Below are 20,672 nucleotides of genomic sequence, written 5' to 3'. Positions count from 1 at the left end.
AACTTAAAAAACTTAAAACGATTTGTGCTGTGGCATGACTCTCAGCAGACCTGTATACGCAAATATTGTAATCGGGCCATGGAGCGCAAGTAGCGCAGTGCCTGTGTGATACTTCTGTGCCAAGTTCAGAAGTGTGCAAGTCTAGAGCAGCTGCGGCAGCCCTGGACTGCAGTAATTTACCAAGTAACTGAAAGAACAGATTAGCTTCACACAACGGATGAAGAAGACTCTACGGCAGGTGCCACAATGAATCTATCAGTTGTTGAAGGTGCCGCGGGATGCATTTGTGTGTTTGCTGTCACAGGAAGCACACACAAAAAATCCCTGTGGAATATGTTGCCTAACTAGCATGTGTGGAAAATCCACCGCTCATACGTGTATACTCAGTAGTGAATCTTACTCAATCAGAATCGGGACTTTCTCCCAGTAAATGTGTGTAAGATTTCCTTCTCAGTCACTTTTGTTTGCTTAAAAAAACAAAACAAAAGGGGGGGGACCAGTTAGGATTTTGCAAACAAATCCAAGATTCATAATACAAATGAGTTTTGAAGTTTTCTTGTTTTTAAAAAATCTTAACAAGATGCTTCTAAAGTCTATTCAGAGTGATTGACTTGGCAAGGTAGCTTGCTCTCTCTTTTTCCAGCAAAGAAAGCTGCCTTACAGATCATGTAGTTTATCAGCATCTGCTAGCAAATCAATAATCCTGACAGGATCTGTTATTCCAGAGAGACTTCTGAGTAGTACTATCACAAATAAATCTCTTTTAGGGTCCTTATTTAATGGGCAGTATAAGAAGAATGCCCATTATAATCCACAGAGTTTTGCCTGCATACATTTTTGATTTATTTGATGTTCCTAATCTACCTTCTACAGGGTTTTGGAACTGGGTTTGGTAAATTACCTTCTCAGAGGAGCAAAGCTAAGTTCATCAAAATACACCTGGGACTCTAGGATGGCTTTTTATTAACACAATATTGTGATGGAACAGAAGTCTGCCGGATGATTCACCTATTCTTCTCTTAGTGCCTCTCAAATAGATCCTCTGATTTCTTTGTAGCCTCAAATTCTACAGCATCAAAAGGTTGTTATTCTTATTTCTAGTGAATGTTCACAAGTGTGAAGGCAAACCACTCCATATTGCAACTGTGTCCAAATTTGTTGTCTGGCAACTCTTCTTAAAATAGCTGTTATGTGAAACATTCTGGAGCTTCCCCTGATTAATTGTAGCATCACTTCAGCACGTTGGGTCAAAAAGGATTGAGTATTATTCCCCGATCTTCATATATCTATGCTTCAGAGACATACATTTTGCCTGTATGGTATGTTTCTTTTTTTACTCATCAGACCAGGACCACGGACAGGCAGTTTCAAATCTCAGCCTTGATGCACCCTGCATGACCTTAGGCCAATGACTCTCTGGCCCACTTCACAGGGCTGGTGTAAGGATAAAATGGGTGTGATGGCGGAGAGATCATTTATGCCACAATGGAGTGGTATAAAGGGTATTAAAAAAAGGAATAATGTAGGGCATTTTAAGCTGGAACTTCCAAAGTCCCTCCCTTGCCCCAGACAAGTTTTAAGATCAGGTGTGCTGATCTTGAAGCTGTTGTGGAGCAATATACTGTACTAAGAAATCAAATCGAAAACTTTCCACTTGTTCTACGGCAAAGCCACCCATCGCAACACATGCATTATGGACTCAACAAACAGACGCACCTTCGGCTTCAAGGTGTAGGGGGTCCTTTTGCCATGAAGTTCCAGGTTGTTTCTTCAGTCTATGATTCTGAGCCACATGTGTGAGAAAAGCATGCAGCTAACACTAACGGTTTTGTTATCTTCAAGAGAAGATGGGAGGGCAGGAATGAAAGCCCTTTTTAATTATGTGATTCACGTAGAGACAGAAAAGGCATTCCTACCTCCTCCAGCTAACAGATTTTGTTACTCGGTTCCCAGCTGCATGCACATGCACACACACACCTCTTACTCTGGAGCTTTCCAAGCTGTGTGTCGCGAATCGTTAGTGCATGGGTAGGCAAACTAAGGCCCTGGGGCCGGATCCGGCCCAATCGCCTTCTAAATCCGGCCCGTGTATGGTCTAGGAATCAGCGTGTTTTTACATGGGTAGAATGTGTCCTTTTATTTAAAATGCATCTCTGGGTCATTTGTGGGGCATAGGAATTCATTCATTTCCCAAAAAATATATAGCCAGCCCCCCACAAGGTCTGAGGGACAGTGTACCGGCCCCCTGCTGAAAAAGTTTGCTGACCCCTGCATTAATGTGTCAGAAGAACTCTCCCCGAGTTCCTCCCGGGGCTGGAAAGGAGTTAACGGTAGTTTAACCTCCGGTTTGCTAGTAAAACCGAATTACTGTGTCGTGAAATGATGCACGTCTAAAAAGTTTTTCACCAACATGAAGAGTTTGGAAAGCTCTGCCCTACCCGTTCAGCAACCTTTACCAAACAGTTTTGGACTACAAGTCCCATCAGTCCCAGCCAGCAGTAGCATATGATGGGATGGGAGCTGTGGTCCAAAACATCTGGAGGATTAGACAAATTCCTGGAGGCACAAGGGCTATTGATGGCTGCTAGTCAAAATGGCTATGCTCTGCCTTCATAGTCAGAGGCAGCAATGCTTCTGAACACCAGTTGCTGGAAACTACAGGACAGGATAGGGCTCTTGGGCTCAAATCCTGCTTGCGGGTTTCTCGTAGGCATCTGGTTGGATGCTGGACTAGATGGGCCACTGGCCTGATCCAGTAGGCTCTTCTCATGTTCTTCCAGAGAGCAACAGGTTGGTTTCTGCTCTACGGGAAAACAATAGTTTTAGATCATCTAGGAACAGGTCTCAGGTATCAGCTGGATACTGACAGAGCATGTGCAAAGGAAGACCCTGATCACTAGGCCAAAAGCAGAGCTCAGGTCGATTGATAAGCATAGTTCTCTTGTCCTTTGCAAACCAGCTTACTCACTGGCAGACAAACTCTGCCCAGTTTTACAAATTATTGCACAAAAACCCCAGATATGAAATCCTAAAGGCTGATTTGGTAATAAAAGGCTGCAGGGCAAAATAAATTATTATTATTATTATTATTATTATTATTATTATTATTATTAAAAATATTTATACCTCGCTCATCTGGCTGGGTTTCCTCAGCCACTCTGGGTGGCTCCCAGCAGAATATTAAAAAGCGATAAAACATCAAACATTGAAAACTTCCCTAAACAGGTCTGCCTTCAGATATCTTCTAAAAGTCAGATAGTTGTTTATTTCCTTGACATCTGGTGGGAGGGCGTTCCACAGGGCAGGCGGCACTACCAAGAAGGTCCTCTGCCTGGTTTCCTATAGCTTCACTTCTCACAGGGAGGGAACCGCCAGAAGGCCCTCGGAGCTGGACCTCAGCATCCGGGCTGAACGATGGGGGTGGAGACTTTTGCTACGTTGTAAGGTATTGCAAAACTATGTTCCCAAATTCCCAATCCCATTCTATTTTCTCAGTATCACAGTGGTAAGAGAAAAGCAATAGGAAATGTGGAATGCTAGTATTAACATTCACAGGCCAACGGCAGAGAAGGGATAATTCTCCAGATGTCAGCAGAGGCACTCCTTGTGAGTAAATAATCTTAACACAGGGAGAGACAATCCACCCACCCATTCTACACCACCACTCAGTTACGCAAACATCCCCTTCTCCAAAACATGCCTGGGACACACTGTGTGAATAAACAAAATTGCCTTTATTTGGGTACATACTCAAGATTCACAGATATTTCACTGCAAACCAACAGTAGAGATACACCGTTGTTCTTTGGGGATCACAGTAGGGGACAGAGGGGCCAATACTTTATGCCCCTGTCCCCACCCGTGTCAAAGCTCTGTGCAAAATGCCCTCCCCTTTGATAATGTACAGTTCATAGTGTTGAAAGTGCAGAGCCAGAATCTCCCTGGAGTAGAATTGTCCCAGTTCTCCAGAGAGTAGGAAATATTAATAAGGAGATCCCATTCCAAAACAGAGAAAGCTTTAAAATCAATACTCTCTTAGCAGCATGCTCCAATATCCCCCCTCCCCACAAAAGGAGGTAAATATTAAAGCTTATGAGTCCCCAGATTTAGGAGCGTTTTCCATTGGCCATGCAACAAAGAAACGCACTGAGCAAAAGAGGTTTCTTCTCTCTGGCAGAGTAGTGGGGGAAATGGTTAATTCTAAGTAAGGAAAGTTGCGAGACTTTCAGGCTCCCTCCTTTTGGCTTGGTCAGAGGGAGATTTGCAAAAGGGAAAATCAGATACAAGCAGTGAATAAGTGTTCGTCGTTCAAGTAAATGTCTGCAACCTCGAACAAGCAATGTGATTAAAATACTTCCATAATCATTGCACTTCCAAACAGTTCTGTATTCTGAGCAGCTTTAAAGGGAGAAGTTCACATCTCAAGGGATGAAATGGCCAAAGGTCAATGCAGTCGATGTCACAGGCCCACACCCAGCCCTTTGCAAGGCACTAACTGGTATCCGCCTGGTCTTACCAAGTTATTCACGCTGAACAGATTTTGTGGAAAGCAAAAGGACACATTCTGCTAACCTCTGAAAAGCTCAGCAACACCAAAGGACCTGGGCTAGGGAGCTCAGTTGCTGCTCCACCAGAAAATGCTAGTTTTCTACAACAGCCACTTTTTGGTTGTGTGTGTTGCATTTACAGACATTGGCTCTCTGGAAATGCAAAAGGCTGTCCTTGCCTACTGCAAAATGGCTCATAGCATTCACCCATCACGAACCACACAAATTGCTTTCGGGTGTCCAAAAGATGCTCAGAACCAGGAGGATTTTACAACCAAAGAGATATTGCAGGTGGATTCTGGCAAGCTGTTTTGACTCGGGGTCACAGGTGACTCGTAAGGGTTACCCCTGTCTTTGGGAATCCAGCACACAGATCACCTCCAGGGATCCACACAGCCCAGAAGCTGCAAAGCCAACGCTTGTTGGGCAAATAGCAGAAAGGGGTTGGGTGGTTTGCTCTTCAAGGCCAACAAAGGAGCCTTCTTGTTGGTCCCTTTGGGGCAAAGACAATCACTTTTCCAGTTCCACACTGAGTGATCCTAAAACACAGTTAACATTCATTAAGGTTGAGGTGTCAGAGAGAATAATTGTCTTTTTAGAGGATTTCTGAAAGGACTGCTGGTGTGGAATACTTGTTGGTATAATAGCTTGGTTTACAGCACACGTCTACTGAGAAATAAACTCCAATGAGCTCAGTAGGATTAAATCCTAGATATGTAAAGAGAGGATTGCAACTTAAAAGTCACTCTGGCTACCCTAGCAAGAATCCAATTGCCGTATTTTCCCATCTGTAAGATGCACCCATGTATAAAATGCCCCCTATTTGGGGGGACTTCAGTTTAAGAAAATGGGGGGAGATGTATCCGTGTATAAGACGCCCCCAAATTTTTGACATTATTTTTAGGGAGGAAACCCTGGTCTTATACATGGGTAGTTTCCTGGACAGGGGCATGGGAGGGGGGAGTGATTGAAGACAGAGATTCTCCTGTCATGTAACTAGCAGCAATTAAAATCAAATGACAATTCCTACCCATCTGTGGGATTGTCCAGGAGAGGCACAACCCAACACTCTTGCCGGGGTCCCTGTTAAGGCTGGCTTGGCTTGCTGCCCTCCAATTAATAGAGAGAGTAGGGTGTTTTTGTCACCAAGCACTAAGTTTGGGGGAGAGACCCTTCCTCTCCTTGGAAACCTGAAAGCCTTAGCAAGGCTTTGCCATAAGTGCAATTCATTCAATTCATCGGCTGGTTCAAAAAGGCAGGAAAGGAAACTGAAAATTGCTTTTTTTTTGCTTCAGACAAGTGATGCGAGCAAAGAGCAGCAGCATGGAATCGTGTGCCAAAGGTGGAACTTCTCTGCTCTGTTAAGGGCTCTCACCCTGCCTCTGCAACACAACATGGCCAGCGTGACACAGGCCAGCTGAAGCACATTAGGAACTGAAAGCAAGAAAATAAATGGGCAGGGTGCTCAAAGTTATGAGTAGTAGTGAACACACTGTCCCCTGATGCAGCCTCATGGGAGGGGGGGGGGAGAATCAAGTGTCAGTGTCCCTGTGCTCCAAATAACTCTCCCAAAACAGGCTGGTTTGAGTATCCAGAGGCACAACCCCAAAATGGCTTGCTAGTTGAGTCCAATTTCCTCACCTGTCCATGGGAAAGTCCACAGAAAATCCCCGGACCTTCCCCGTCTTACTCTGGAAACAGGAGCAGGATATATAAATAGTTCCATAAATAGGATGTGGAGAAGGAAGGAGAGGCAGGACGAGGACGCTCTGCACAGGTAGATGCAGGGTCTCTTTGGACACACAAGAAAGAAGGGGTGTGCTCTTTGGGTTTTTTATGTAGCTGAAATAACACGCCCCCCTCACTCACTCACAGCCGCTGGGTGGCAAGGCTGCCAAAGATCAGGAGATACAAGGGATTGGGGTGTATGTGTAGCGCAACTCTCTTTGGCCAATTTATTTCTTCCAACTGACAAAACTGCACTGTGCGGATATGGGAGCCGACCTTGGCAGAGGCACCAGCAGGAGAGGAGCGTTGGCAGTTCAGCGGCGGCAGTGGGAAGATGGTGGTGACATTTTAGGGCCCTTTCTCTTGCTTCCACCCTGGGCTCTCGCTTAGGGGAGCTCTTGAAGGATATTCAGAAGAAACCTCCCCTTTCTGGCCAGATCCCAGCAAGGAGGCAACTGAATGTGGAGACCAGGCACAGGGTGTGCGTCAATGATAGTTCTCCACCAACCTCTTTCTCTTTCCTTTTCTCATTTTTTTTTATTATTATTATCATCGGTACTGCACGAAGGCCCCTTCAAGAGCACAGCAGCAGATCAGTAAAAAAAGAAACACTTAACAACAACAGACAATTCTGCAAAAATAAATACATAAAAAACCCGGTCCCTCCCACGCCCAACGTCATGGGCTGTCTGTCTATGTCCAAATCCTTAGTAAGGCAGCAAGGATTGGGGGCGGCTGGTCTGGCGGATAAAGGTCCAGAGGGACATCTCATATCCCTGGAAGCAGGCCAGGCCAGGCCAGGCCGCGCTTCCACACCTGAAGCAGATGGGGCCTGGGCTCACAGTCCTGCAACGTCCTCTCCTGTGGGCCACGCAGCCATCCCACGGTCCCGAAAACACCCACAATGTGAGCTTCCTCTCCCTGTTGCCAGGGAGGCGGGGCTGCAGCAGCAGATCCTGCAAGGACAGGCAGCCAGCACCTGCCTCTGAGCCCTGCTGCCCAGCAGCACCCTGCTCAGGGCAAGTAGGAGCAACTCCTGATTTGGGGGGGGGGGGAGAAGTCTGCGGCTTGCCAGCTTAGCCTGAGTCCTGCACCACTTCCACGGCTGGAGCTGGCGGCTGCTGTTGCTGTCCTCTCTCCGCCCCAGCCTCCTCTTCGTCCATGGCCATTTCAGGGGGCAAGGAGGGCAGGCAAACCTGTCCCGCGCTGCTGCCCTCCTCCATGGGCTCCAACATGCCGTTCAAGTCCATGTCTTGAATCTCGACGTCATAGAGAGGAGCCACTTTAGAGGAAGGGTTGCTCCCACAGTCCATGCAAGCCTGGGGTTGAAGGAGACAAAGAGGGGGGGGGGAGATGGTGAGCAGCTGGTGAACATTCAATGATCTAGGAGAGCCCCCTCATCTCACACGCAAAGTCTAGGGACTTGTTCTCACTGCCCAGCAGACGTTCCCTTACGGGTTGCCAAGGCCGTCAACCGTTATAGACACAAATATGAGGAATCTAGGCTTCCGTAGGAACAGTACCACTCAATCTCATCATTAGATGCAGACACAAAGTTTGAGAACTCTCCTGCCAAAAGAAAAGCATCCATGCTCGCTAAATGGCACACAGACACAGTTCTGGTTTCTGAGCTGTTCTCTGTTCACTCCAGACACACCGCCCGTCACACTCCTTACCGTGATGTTGATAGCTTTGGGCAAGTTCCCCTTCTGGACCCAGGAGTGAACTTCGGCCAGCTCCTTCTTCTGCTCCTCGGTGAACCGCGGCTGCCGCTTCTGCATATGTTTCAACTTTTCCCGGTCCTCCTTCAGTACAGTTTCCAGGTCCCTGGCAGAGGGCAAGCGGACAAATGGGTCAGGAAAGAGGCACAGTGGGCAGCAAGCGGGAGGGAAACGGAGCAAAAATCCTCCTGGCTATGAGGCCAGAATGAATGGAAGTGGCCCCGGCGACTTTTCTTTTTCTTTAAGAGACAGAGCGAGCTAAAATCTTCCCCTCAAAGCTTTAAGTCTCTCCTCCCACTGCTTCGGGTATTAAACTACCCATGAAAACAAAACACAAAAGCCAGCTCTCTTTCATTGGCACTTGCAACAACCCTGCCCCATCGAGTACCCTCCTCTGCTGGGGTGAAGGGATTCTGGGTCAAGAGACAACAAGCAGCACAAGGCCTGGAAGGGACATGCCCCCCAGAGGCAGCTGCAGCCTGGCAACCTCCATGGCGAGATAGGAAACGGGAGCATCTCAGCCTCCTCACCTGGCCGGGAGCTGGTAGGTCATCATGACCTTGTCGTCGGTGTTGGCCATCAGCAGCCAGATGGGGTCCTGCAGGACGTACTTGATGAAGTGTTCATTGTCTTCCACCTCCGCCCGCTTCTTGCCCCGCAGGTCGTTCTCGGAGGAGTCGATGCTTCCGAAGTACTTGCTGGTGCCACTGCTCTTGCTGCTCGCTGGGAGAGAAGAGGAGCCGGTCAAGACACAATCGGGAACCCCAAAAGGAGTGTCAGCACATGTGACCAATCGGGCTGCCGTGCCACTCGGGAGCTCTCAAACCCTCACATTTGGGACATGCTAAGAATATCGCCGTGCAAGGTGGAGGGGGCACCATTTCTTCCTTTGAGAACCTGCTGCCTTCATGCTCCCTTACAGCTGCAGCTCAACAGCCCTGCTTGTCCCATCCACCAGCACTGAAGGGCTGGCGCTCAGTGTCTGCTCTACTTGCAAAATGTCCCAAGTTCAACCCCTGGCATCTCCAGGGCTAGGAGAGACTCCCTGCCTGAAACCCTGGACAGCCACTGCTGCCGGTCAGTGGAAGCAACAGTCAGCTAGACAGACCAACGTTCAGAATCAGCATAAGGCAAGTTCCTGTGCTGAGGACTTCCCAACAGCATATAATTGGCATGGATAAACAGGGGTGTCCTTTGATTCCTCCTGGAAGTTGGTAGTGAGAGAGGACAAACTACCACGATCAGAGGCAAGCGGGCCTCCAAATACCAGTCTCTGGGGATCACAAGTGCGAAAAGGCCACTGTGCTCACCCTGCTTGTGGCGTAGCTCAGTTTCAGAGCATGTGCCTGGTGCACAGGGGATCCTGGGTTAAATGGTATCTCCAGGTAATACCCCACCTGAAACCCTACAGAGCCACCCACCACTGCCAGGTGTGTAGACAGTTTCCCAAGCCAGCTGTTTCAGGACTACAATTCTCATCATCCCTGACCACTGGTCTTACTAGGTAGAGATTATGGGAGTTGTAGTCCAACAACAGCAGGAGACCCCAATTTGGTAAATCTTGGTGGAGACAATACTGAGCCAGTTCACAGAGAAAGCCTCACTCCATCACCCCCACACCACGCGCCAGGGGAGTAAGACTTACTGGTGCCGCTGGCAGAGGTGCTGCCTCTGTTGGAGCCGGATCCCATGGAGCCGGAGGCCGAGCCACTCCCGGAGGCAGCCGACCCCGTGCCGGAGCGAGAATCCTCCTGCAGGAGCAGGTCCAGGAGGTCGCTGGAGCTGGAGAGCGCATCGTTGTTGGAGGAGTCGTGCGCTTCTGCCTGCAAGGGGCGGAAGAAGCAGGGGAGCAGGAGGGTTAGGGCAGAGGCCCAAAGCAGGAAGGTCCATTCCTCAACAGCTCTCACACCCTTTCCAACCTCACTGTTCCATTAGCTGCCACAGGAGAGTGAGAGAGAGCGCAGCACGCCGGATTAAGACTTTTAGAGGCCCTAAGCGCTTAAAATATGCTGGTGCCCCCATACATATCTAATTCAAAATGTAAGCAAAATGTAAGCCTCATCCAGTCACCCATTCATCCATTTAACTCAGTACTGACTACACTGACCGGCAGCAGCTCTCCAGGGCTTCAGGCAGGAAACGTTCCCAGCCCGAGCTGGAGATGCTGCCGGGGGTTGAACCTGGGGCCTTCTGCTTGGATATTCCCCAGAGGAACCAAGCTGCCCCTCTGATCCTCCAGTTTGTGTGGGAAGCTCCCTGGCGGGTAGGGAAGAGTGGGTGGGGTTGTGAGGAATGAGACCCCCAGCCATGGGGGGAAAGGGCAGGAGAGATCCAGGAATTTGTGGCAGCATTCTCCGACATCAGTTGGAAGGAGAAAGTTTGTTGTTCTTTTTGAACACATTCCAGGGCTCTCAGATTTCAACTTTGGGGGAGAAGAACCTCTGCTCCTTCATCTGGAGACTCCCTCTGACTTTCTCTCTCTCTCCAAAAACAAACAAACAAACAAAAACCCAACCCCAGAAGTTTCCCCAGTTCTCTCTTGAGTGGAAAGATGATGAACACCTGGATTTTGTGGTGTGGAGAGCCAGTGTGGCGCAGTATTGGAATAAGACCTGGGAGACAAGGGTTTAAACCCCCACTTGTTCATAAAGCTCACTGGGTGACCTTGGAGTCAGTGTCACTGCCTCTAAGCCTAGCCTACCTCACAGGGTAGTTGTGAAGATGAAAGGGGGAGAATTATGTGATTCACACCTTGAGGTCCTTAGAGGAAAGGTGGGATGTAAGTGAAATAACATAAATTAAAAATCAATAAATGTTGGATCATTTGCCCTTCCAAAGGGCCTGACAGTGCCCCAGGGGAGAAAGCCACCCCCCCCCCCCCGTCCCTTGGGACTCACCATGCACGCTTCTTTCTGAATGCTGAGTTCCTTCGCCAGACTCTGCCCGCCCGTCACCACGGCCCAGTCGGTGGTGGCCCCAGTTGGCCCTGTTGGGTTTCCACCAGCGGCCTCCTGACGGTCACAGAGCTTGGGCATCTCCTCCATCTGCAGCAAGTTGAGCTGCAGCGGGGAGCTGCAGCGCGACTCAAAGAGAGGTGACTCGGCCCGCTCGGGCTGACTCAGAGAGTGCGGGGTGGAGGAGCGTGACGGGACCTGCATGCCCGTGTCAGGGACGACGGCGGGCATGGTCCCTGGCTGAGGGGTGAAGGGGAACACAGGGGGTGCGGTGAAGTAGGGCTGTGGGGGCATGGGGGTTTGCATCTGGGGGAAGACATAGTTGGGCAGCACCAGCGCCATCATGGGGGTGACCAGTGGGTTGGGAAACTGAGGGGCAGCCAGGGTGCTCTGGGAGGGCTGTGTGACTGGGGGCGCGGCCGGCCGCGGGGGGAAGACAGGGATGGGGTAGGTGGGCATGACAGCCGGGTACGGCATGGCGGAAAGGCTGGCTTGGGAGTTGCCAGAGGGGGGCCAGGAGGAGGAGCTGGGGGCGCAGGGCAGCTGGGGAGGGGAGATGGAGCTCTGCGGGGAGCTGGTGCTCTCCGCCAGCCTGTTCTGCTTGATGCGCTTGGCTTTCGACTTCCGGCTCCGACCGCGGCGGCCTGGGCCTCGGGACACCTGGCGGGGACCTTTGTGCCCTGCGGAACAAGGAAAAGACAGGGTGAAGATGAGGGGACCCACTTTCTCTTTCTTCTTTCCCTCTTTCTACCGCTTCCTCCTCCATCTCCTCCTCCCAGTCCTGCCCACCAGGCTTACCTCGCTCGTTGGCATGGGGTCCCGCCTGGCGCAGCTCCTGCCAGCTCAGCCCCGAGTGCGAGTTGAAGACGTGCAGCTGGCTGAGGTCCTTGAAGTGGGTGAGGAAGGCCTGCTCCTCCTTCTGGGTGTGGATGGACAGGACTTCCTTAGTCAGCCCCACTTTGCGGTATTGCGCCCCCCGGTCAGGGGTGATGCTGGGCACAGGGGCAGGGGGGGTTGCGCTGGGCGCTGCCTCCTCCATCATCACAATATCTGCAAGGGAAGAGAGAACAAAAAGGGGGGGGGGAGAACCAGGTTAGCCCATCACAACTGCCTTCTCCCCATGTGAGGTTTTTCTTTTCCCCAGAACATCTCTGTGTTTATGTGTTCTCATTATTTATTTCTCCCATTTCTTTAGACCAACCCCTCCAAACACACACACTAACAGACACAAGCCATCTCTTTCTACCATCATCCCAGGGCATGCTGGGAATAAGTCCCTCTGCCTTTCCATTTTAATCTGCAACAAAAAGCTTGGGTCCTAATTTTACCCTGCACAGCCCCAGCTGAGCTCCAGGTCACGGGGGCTGCTGCATTATTACTAAGCTCTCATATGAATTTGCCACATATTAAGGAAAAAAAATTGTGGGAGAAGGAGGTTAGAATCTTCTTTGATGTAAGAGGGCTATAAATCCAGCTTCCAGCCACTCTCTGTGGCTTCTAAACAGGTTAAGGGGGGGAAAGAAGCTGCAACTTTTGCGTTGGTTTTTTGGGGGAGGGAGGGCGACTAATATTTCTATAGAGAATTTGACAAGTTGGAGAAAAATGCATCAAGGGGGAGGAGAAAGGATGGTTAAGACACTATCCCTACTTAAACCTTCCTTGGTTTAAACACCATAAAGGTTTGCCACTTAACACCAGCTGGAGCGGGCAACATCTAGCTAGCTAGCTATCGACACAGAAGTACATGTTGAATCATGCACAGAATTATTACTATAATATATATATATATACACACACATACACACATATCTCTCAGTTTTAACATTTATGCCTGCAGGAGAGTCCTGTATAACATGGAAGCTTGGATGCACTGAACACAAGATGGCCTTATAAATAGGGTTCTGCCTGACAGCACTGCATTTCCTATTCCAAGATTCTTGTGCGGTTTCCAGGAACGGGTTACTGCCTTGCTATTTAGGAGGTTAAAGCATTTATCTCCGAAATGCTCATCCAGGGACTGTTTCTAGCGATCCCATGAAAGGATCCCTGCAAGACTGCTCCTCCTGGGGATTACTGTTATGTCAGAAAACCCAGATGTTGATTGAATTAGTGGAATCACAGCTGGAAGGGGGCCACGAGGTTCTGGCCCACCCTTCTTGCAATGCAGGAATCTTTCTGTCCAATGTGGGGCTCGAACCCATGACCATGAGATCAAGAATCTCATGCTCTACCGACCGAGCTATCGCAGCTGGTGAAAAGGAATCAACTGGCCTCACAAGGAGGGGGGACCCGTCATGGATAATGTTACCCCCTTCCATGGGGGAGCGAAACCTGAGGCTTCATGTTGGAGTGGCCCCTTCCTGCCTCACCTGTCGTATAAGGCAAAAAAGCAGACTGGACCACTACAACGATGTGAGGTAACTGGTGGGTCAGATGTGAGCAAAAAGCAGGGAGGGATATGTGCAATGACAACGCCAAGCACAAGGCCTATCCACATGATGCAAATTTTGCAGGAAAGCTGGCAAGGAAACTGCCTGAACTCTACTAGAAAGAGACATATTTGGAAGGTGGGGAGGGCATGTTCTCCCTTCCTGAAGCTAGCTTAGATGAAACTTGCAAAGGCCTTGCCTGCCTCTCTCGTCTTTTCAGCTGCCCCCATGTGCAAAGAACAAGCCATCTTGCCCAAGACTGACAGGAGAGCCAGCAGCAGGGTGTGAGGTGCCTGACAAGATGGACACCAAACTATGGAAGTGAAAGGAGCCTGGGATTTCTCCAGAGATTGTCTTGCCAAATGGTGGCTGTTTGCAACAGCAGAAATCTAAATGTAGGAGCGTTAAGAGGCTGCCTTCTACCGAGTCAGACTGCTGGGTCCAGCTAGCTTTGTCCTGTCTATATTGACTGGCAGTGCTCTTTCCCAACTCTACTTGGATAGGCCACTGGAGATTGAACCTGGGGCCTTGGGCTTCCAAGGCAGATAAAGCCTTTCTGCTGCTCTCCTGGAAACGCTGCAGGATTCGTGCGCCAGCAGACAGAAAAGCAAAAATGAAGGCCTGCTGCAGAAAAAAGAAGAAAGAGCAGCCGACTAAAGCAAAGGAAGGCAAGAACCAGCACCAGCACCATCAAGTTTGTGGCCAGCAAAAGTTGGCAGAAGAAGACCCTTGTTGCTTGATTCTGCAATCCAGCTGCTGACATCTCTAAATGGAAGGTTAGCCTTCCTGTCTCGAATCTGCACTAGGCCAGCTAATCAAGCCCTCTTATCTTTGCTGCCGACTGGCCAGAGACACCCTGCTCCCTGCCCAGAAGCTCCCAAGCAGGGGGAGAAGAAGAGGAAGAAGCGGGGACGTGGTCCTGCTTTTTTAACACATGGGTTCTAGGCTGGCATTCTTTTACACAGCTGCATTTGCAAAACGGCTGCCAAGGGGACCCCAAGAGCCTACTATGCACCATGTGAAGACAACCCTCCTTCGAACCTGCTTGCCAGCCCCACAGAAGCAGAGTCAAGCTGTAAGCAAAGGAACAGCACACCTCCAGTTCTAGCCCCCCACCCCACCCCTCAGCAACCCTGCACCCCCACCCCCCCCCAAGAAAAACATGGTGTCCACCTCCCATACCCGACTCGGGGGGCTTCTTGTCTCCCACGTGGACGATGGTACTGCTGAAGCTACACTGACTGGTCACAGAGACCACGCTCTCGGCTTTGCTAGGCAAGGCCAGCGGAGTGAGTGTGCCTCCCACCACAGCAGCTGCTGCCGTCCCAGGCTCCTCTAGGCTCTTGGATTGGCTCTCCGGGGTCGGCAGCATTTCCTCTGGCGCATCTGTTCAAAGAGACAACGGTGGGTTAGCATGGCGGTGGAGCAGCAGCAGGGAGCAAGGGGGCAGGGAGGGAGGGGGCCGGCGGGGGGGTCCAAGATTGCCGATCGGCACGACCACAAGAGGACGTCAAGATGCCGAAGGGCTCATCAGCCTGGCTTGGGTCTCGCCACGAACGGAGAGAGGGGGGAAAAGAGATCACGAAGGATCTGGAACGCCAAGGCCAGCATCCAACAAGGGGGAGGGGGAGTTCAAGCTTCCTGGAGGACAGACTTGCAATTTCTACACACAGAGAGACCTCCACCCCTTGCACCTCACACAGCAGAACAGCATCCAGGATTCCATATACAACCGTGAACTTGGTACAGGAGGAGAAGGAGGGGCATCAACCTGTACACTTGGCAAGCAGGGTGGAAACTGATACCTCAGGAAAACAGGGGTGGGGGGGTGGGGAGAAGATTAATACCTAAGCAGAGGAAAGGAAAGGAGGGGATAATCACCTTTGCTTAGAGAGGCCACCTCCTCGCCTGCCTTCTGCTTGTCGTCATCGGAATTCGAGGATGTGGTGTAAGAGGAAGAGCCGCATTTTCGCTTCACACGGCTTGGAATGTTGTAACTCTCCAGATACCTGTTTCGTTGAGGGAGAAAACTAAGATTAACAGAGATGAAAAACCTATTACAGTGGTACCTCTGGTTATGAACGGGATCCGTTCCAGAGCTCCGTTCGTAAACCGTGATGTGCGTATCATGAAGCGGTGCGTCTGCGCGAACCGCCGAACCCGGAAGTAACCCATTCCGTTACTTCCGGGTCACCGCGGTGCGTAACCCGAATGTACACATCCTGCAGTGTACGTAACACAAGGTATGACTGTATCATTATTGTAATTATTATTAGGGGGGTAGGAAGAGATAACTCAGGAAAGGACTCCACGCCTAACTCCACACCACTAGGTGCGGCGATCTGAAAACACAGTGCTTTGTTGGTCTCAAAGTACAGGAGGAGACACAAAGTAAGGAAGCTTTAGAGCTTCAGAGAACACTTTAACAGACAGCACTTAAAAACTGAATCTGTGACGAGTTCTATGAAATCCTGAAGGTTGCATGTTGCTACATGAGCACCAACAAGGGGAGAAATCCGTAACATCATTTCACCTACTCTGCATCTCAAGCCAATGCAGTGCAATCTTCCTAGTCATGTCTATTCAGAAGTAAGACCCGCTAAATTCAACGGGGCTTACTCTCAGGTAAGTGAAGTTGAGGCTGCAGTCTAAGAAGCGGAGTTGCCCTTTCTTAAATAACTGAAGAGCAAAATATTCCGCCCAGGAAACACATTCCCGTTCTAGTGCTGAACCAACTCTGAAGGGCTCAGCTATTTCAATTTCATTTGCCTTTTAGGATTTTTTAAAGCAAGTTATCCTGCTCTTCAGCCACTAAGGTTCCCAGAGCACCCTACAGATCCCCGTTCTCAGGCTCACAATCTAAAAAATAAAAATGCACACACACAAAAGGAAAAATAAACAGAGAGGGAGAAGGAAATAAGCGAACTCATGTAAAACTCCTTAGTTCTGGGAACATTCCCCAGCAGACCTCGCTCACCTTATGATGCCATCCAGGCAGTTGATCTGCTGGTATGAATAGTTGGAAGGCTCCTGTCTGACTGATTCCTCAGAGGTGGCTGCCTTTGCTGGCCTCCTCTCCAAGTCCCTCAGGGTCTCCAGAGGCTGCCTGTTGCAGCTGACTGGCGCTTTCAGAGCTAGAAAGAGGTGGGGGAGAGACACAGAGCAGGTCACAACCCACAGAAGGAGAGCAAAGTTTGTTTCCAGGCCACACCAGAATATGCTTGTCCCAGCTCCGATAGGCCCTGCCAACAGAAACCATCCCTCCCTCAACTCACACCCCCCACTAGAAATGGCCCAAGACAGAGGGAAGAAACCTCAAAAGTCCTTTGGCCAAATCCACAACAATGAGGCCAAGTGAGCTCAGAAGGCCTCAAGGCGGGAACGATGAGCAGGAAGAAGGGGCAGGGGCCAGTCAACCATCTCACCTGGCTGGGAATGCTTGGCAGGCTGGGGTTTGACTCGGGATTCAATGAAGACCTGCTGGCCCTGGTTCTTCACCATATGCACATCCTTGCAGATCTCCTGGAATGTCATCTGGGATCAAAAGGGAAGCAGAGTCAGCCCCAAGCTCTCCTCTACAAGGGAGAAGCCTCTCCGGAAGGCCCCACCCCAACCCTTTCTAGAGCAGCTTTCCCCAACCTGATGCCCTCCAAGCGTTTTGGATGCTGACTCTCATCAGCCCCATCTGAAGTCCAAAGTACCTGAAGGGCACCAGGGTGGGGAAGTCTGACCTAGAGCAGTGTTTCTCAGCAGCCCAAACCACAACCTCACCCAGTAAAAAGCAAAAGGATTTCAATCCATTTGAAAGAGAGCCAGGTTTGAAAGTGTGTGGGATCTCCACATTAGCTAAAAGGCAGCATGGGTTTTAAAAGGCTGAGAAACATTGGCCAAAAGAGCATGTTTCTCTCTCTATGAGACTTTCAAACTCTACAGATGGGAGCAGAGGGAGATTTGCCAGATGGGTGTGGAATTGGAAGCAAAGACCCAACACCCGTTGCATGAATCTTAAGACACCCCCATCAGTGGACACACACACACCCCAAATTAAAAAGCATTTCTAAACTCACCGGCCGAACAGCTTGTGCCTCCTCATTGGGGATGCCGCTGCTATCGCTGGAGGAGGCGATGCTCAGGAACTGCTCGTGGGAAGCATTGCTGCCCACGCTGCAGAGGCCCAAGGAGCCATTGCCATGGACGGGCTGCAGAGCGGAGGAAAGAGAGGAGGGTTGGAATATGAGAGGAAGAGGAGGCAGAGCTCACAAGGAAGGAAGGAAGGAAGGAAGGAAGGAGAGGGCAAGTGGAGTAAGAAGAGGGAGCTCTCTACCTGCAGCAGGAGTCGGTGGATCTGCTCTGAGAGCTCCTGGATGTCCAGCTCCACAGGCTTCACCTTCTGAGTTTTGGGGGCTGTGAAGACGTCCTCGTTGAGGGGGCCCCTGGAGAGAGCATGGGAGGCGAGAACAGAGTTAGGGGGATGTGTGCTTCCCCTCAAGAGGTGGGAGTTTCCAGCTCTCAGCCATCCCACAAGGCCATTTCCCTCCTCCCCAGAATCAGTCTCTTTTCCTGTCTTATCCTCCGATTACGAGCCATCGCCTCTTCCAGAGCCACCACTCTGCTTCCCACTCCTCCCTACCAGAGGTTTTCCTGCGGTCCCTTCTACCTTTCCCCCCTTTCCCCCATGGTCCTGTTGCCAGCGGAGTCTCCCTCATTTCAGTCAACTGCACCGCACCCTTCTGATAAGTGGCTACTCCTCTCATTTCTCTTGGAATAATTAAGCCTCTGCTTTTTTTTTTAATGAACATGAACAGAGAAATAAGCTAACAGACCCTGCCCACCCCATCCGTACAGGCAGAGAGCTCTGGCTACTTACGTCCGCACTTTATGCCTGCCCATGATGAAAGAGACTTTGCGGCTCCAGGGGTTGACGAAGCTGGACCAGCTGGTGTCGATGGTGACGTACTCCCCATTGCGGGTGCAGAAGCGGATGGGTGAGTGGTCAAAGGGCTGGCTGCCATACTGGAGAACTGGGAAGGAGGGAGGGGAGGATGAGAGGTGGCAGAGCAACCACAGCCCCCTGTAGGCTAGCAAGACACCACACACACAGGCTTTTAATTGGATCTGAAAGCTTCAATTGGTTTGAAAATTCCAATCAGGTTTTTTGTAAGAAAATTCCCTCCCACTGCCGTCCTCTCCTTTATTTTGGTACTCACTCTTCTTGTGTATCGCCAGCATAAGAGGCCGGTCCTCTGGGTGCAGGTAGAAGAGGACAGGGGACCCAATGAGGTCCTGGGGGAGGTAGCCTAGAAGAGGGGCAGCTCTGAAAACCAAAGAAAGCAAGGAGGGGTCAGTGGAAAAAGGCTGAACATTGCAGAGATTATATGTGTCGTCCAACTCTGAAGAACTGGTACAGTTCTTGTAACCCCAGAGAAAAATAAAACCAAAGGTGCAGAGTGTGAGGCTAAGCTGACGAGATGGACGGCCAAGTCAAATCCTCCTGCTCCTGGCCTGTGAAGGCCCCACCCACCCAGATGATGGAAGCTTTGGGTCCGTGCTCAGCACTGCAGACACATGCTCACAGAGGACAAGTCTCACTCACAGGAGGGAAAGCCTGGCACGACTTTCCAGGGACTCATCTTCCTCCCCACACACCCCTCCACAAAATACCACCCCATCTCCATTTTTTAAATCCCAGTTCCTTACCGCTCATCCACATCCTGAAATAAGCAGCTGGGGGTATGTCTGGTGGTGAAGATTCTCTTATCAGGAGGGATTCTGGGAGCTTGAAGAGAAAAGCATAGGATAATTCGGATAAGCTGTTTGGAAGATGAGTGGCATTCCCTGTCCTATGGGCACGAAAAACCTGCCTCTTTTAAATTCCAAAATGAAGTTCTCCACTTTGCATTTCCACACTCTGTCCATGGAAAGTGTGCTGCATATCTCAGGTATCCTGGCTTTTCTAAAGAATTTAAGTGGCTTCAGGGGGGGAAACTGGCATGCAACCTTCTAGGCCACAGGCAGGCTAATGACAGCTTGGCATTTTGCACGCACAACACAATTGCTTTCCCCCCCGCTGTCCTGGTCTTGATGATAACAAGAGCACATGCACTATTTGAGAAGAGGGGGAAACTGGACCTGCATGCTCATGCAATCCTAGGAAGAGACTTGTTTGGCTTTTTCTATGTTTCGCATAGTACAAAGCAGCTAGGCCTTTCACACGGCTACATGCCCTATTTTGCTCTCCAACCCACTTCTTCACACAGCTCTTGGACCAAACAGGCAGGCCTGGATTTAAGCACACAGTTCTCCTGCCCAAACTAGGGGGAGCAGGATTTAAAGCTTTCATGCAAACGAAACTTGTGTGCCATTGTATGCACCTCTCCTCAAACAGGTGTTTAAAGGGGTTAAACTAAATTTTGCTCAGGATGCTGAGAGTTTAAGCAGCAGGCGACAGGTGCTCATTCCCAGCGAGGAGGAAAAGCACAAAGAAGGCCCATGGGACTAGATGCTAAGAGGGTCCCTGCTTCCCATGCACCTTCAGCCCAACCTCTGTTGCCATCGTGTGGCCAGACACGGTAGCGCATGGTGCAATTTAATTTGTAGGATGGATTCCTAACACCACCAGCAAAATGTGGCAAAATGAAATGGGGCGCAGAGACATGGCATGGGCGCTGTTGAGAAGGGTGCTGCAGAGGCTGCCTGCAGGCCCTGCCCTCTCCCGCGTGGACACCCCCTTACCTTCGTAGCCCGAGTGGATGCGCTCGGCAATGAGCAGGCAGCAGGGCTGTCCCTCGGCGCTGTCCGAGTCCTGCACTTTGGTCAAGTAAGGCGTGAGCCGGAAGGGGTAGTAGCGCAGCCCGCGACCACTCTCGTAGCCTCCGCTGAGAAACAAATGCCTGCAATAAGACCAGAGGCCAGAGGAAACCAGGACGACCAGGAGGGAGCAGAACAGCAGCAGCCGTGACGGGGCCAGAGGTGGGGAACCTTGCAGGTGCCACCATGTCCCTCCCGCCCAGCTGTCACCCATGTCACACCTGGGGGAGGGGGATCCCCCCTTCTCTCATCAGATGACTAGAGGAGGGATTTTTCTCTCTCTCCTCAGGTGGGGCATCTTCTTTCTGCGCTTTTTTACTTTCTAAATATTCCCCCCCCCCCGGAAAAGTTTAAGGTTGGTTTGTTGCCACATCAGATTTGTGCCGCTAGTACAAGCAACCTCTGCCAATTTACATACACCCCAGGACCCAGATTGCCTACACTTTCAAGGGGGACTATAAGAAGGCAGCGCTGCTCAAACTAGCA

At 50.5% G+C, this 20,672-nt stretch overlaps 1 protein-coding gene across 3 annotated transcripts in view; it reads right to left on the bottom strand.

Moving 5' to 3' along the window:
• Positions 1–7,324: 7,324 nt before the first annotated feature.
• Positions 7,325–20,672, bottom strand: part of PER1 (period circadian regulator 1) — a 32,020-nt gene continuing 18,672 nt past the window's right edge. For all 3 annotated transcript variants that reach the window (XM_033168890.1, XM_033168889.1, XM_033168891.1), the window contains exons 8-23: positions 20,112–20,254; positions 19,077–19,155; positions 18,587–18,693; positions 18,247–18,400; positions 17,704–17,812; positions 17,447–17,578; positions 16,805–16,913; positions 16,357–16,513; positions 15,261–15,388; positions 14,562–14,765; positions 11,749–12,000; positions 10,894–11,630; positions 9,642–9,819; positions 8,527–8,719; positions 7,952–8,102; positions 7,325–7,594 (exon numbers count right to left, since the gene is read on the bottom strand). In XM_033168890.1, coding sequence (XP_033024781.1) covers positions 7,352–7,594; positions 7,952–8,102; positions 8,527–8,719; positions 9,642–9,819; positions 10,894–11,630; positions 11,749–12,000; positions 14,562–14,765; positions 15,261–15,388; positions 16,357–16,513; positions 16,805–16,913; positions 17,447–17,578; positions 17,704–17,812; positions 18,247–18,400; positions 18,587–18,693; positions 19,077–19,155; positions 20,112–20,254 — 3,076 coding nt within the window. In that variant the 3' untranslated portion in view covers positions 7,325–7,351. The remainder of the gene's footprint in view (positions 7,595–7,951; positions 8,103–8,526; positions 8,720–9,641; positions 9,820–10,893; positions 11,631–11,748; positions 12,001–14,561; positions 14,766–15,260; positions 15,389–16,356; positions 16,514–16,804; positions 16,914–17,446; positions 17,579–17,703; positions 17,813–18,246; positions 18,401–18,586; positions 18,694–19,076; positions 19,156–20,111; positions 20,255–20,672) is intronic.

Source organism: Lacerta agilis, chromosome 14 (genome assembly GCF_009819535.1).
Source record: "Lacerta agilis isolate rLacAgi1 chromosome 14, rLacAgi1.pri, whole genome shotgun sequence".
In the NCBI taxonomy this organism is placed as follows: Eukaryota; Metazoa; Chordata; class Lepidosauria; order Squamata; family Lacertidae; genus Lacerta; species Lacerta agilis.
Note: the sequence above shows the minus strand (reverse complement) of the source record. Positions and strands in the feature narration are given on the sequence as shown.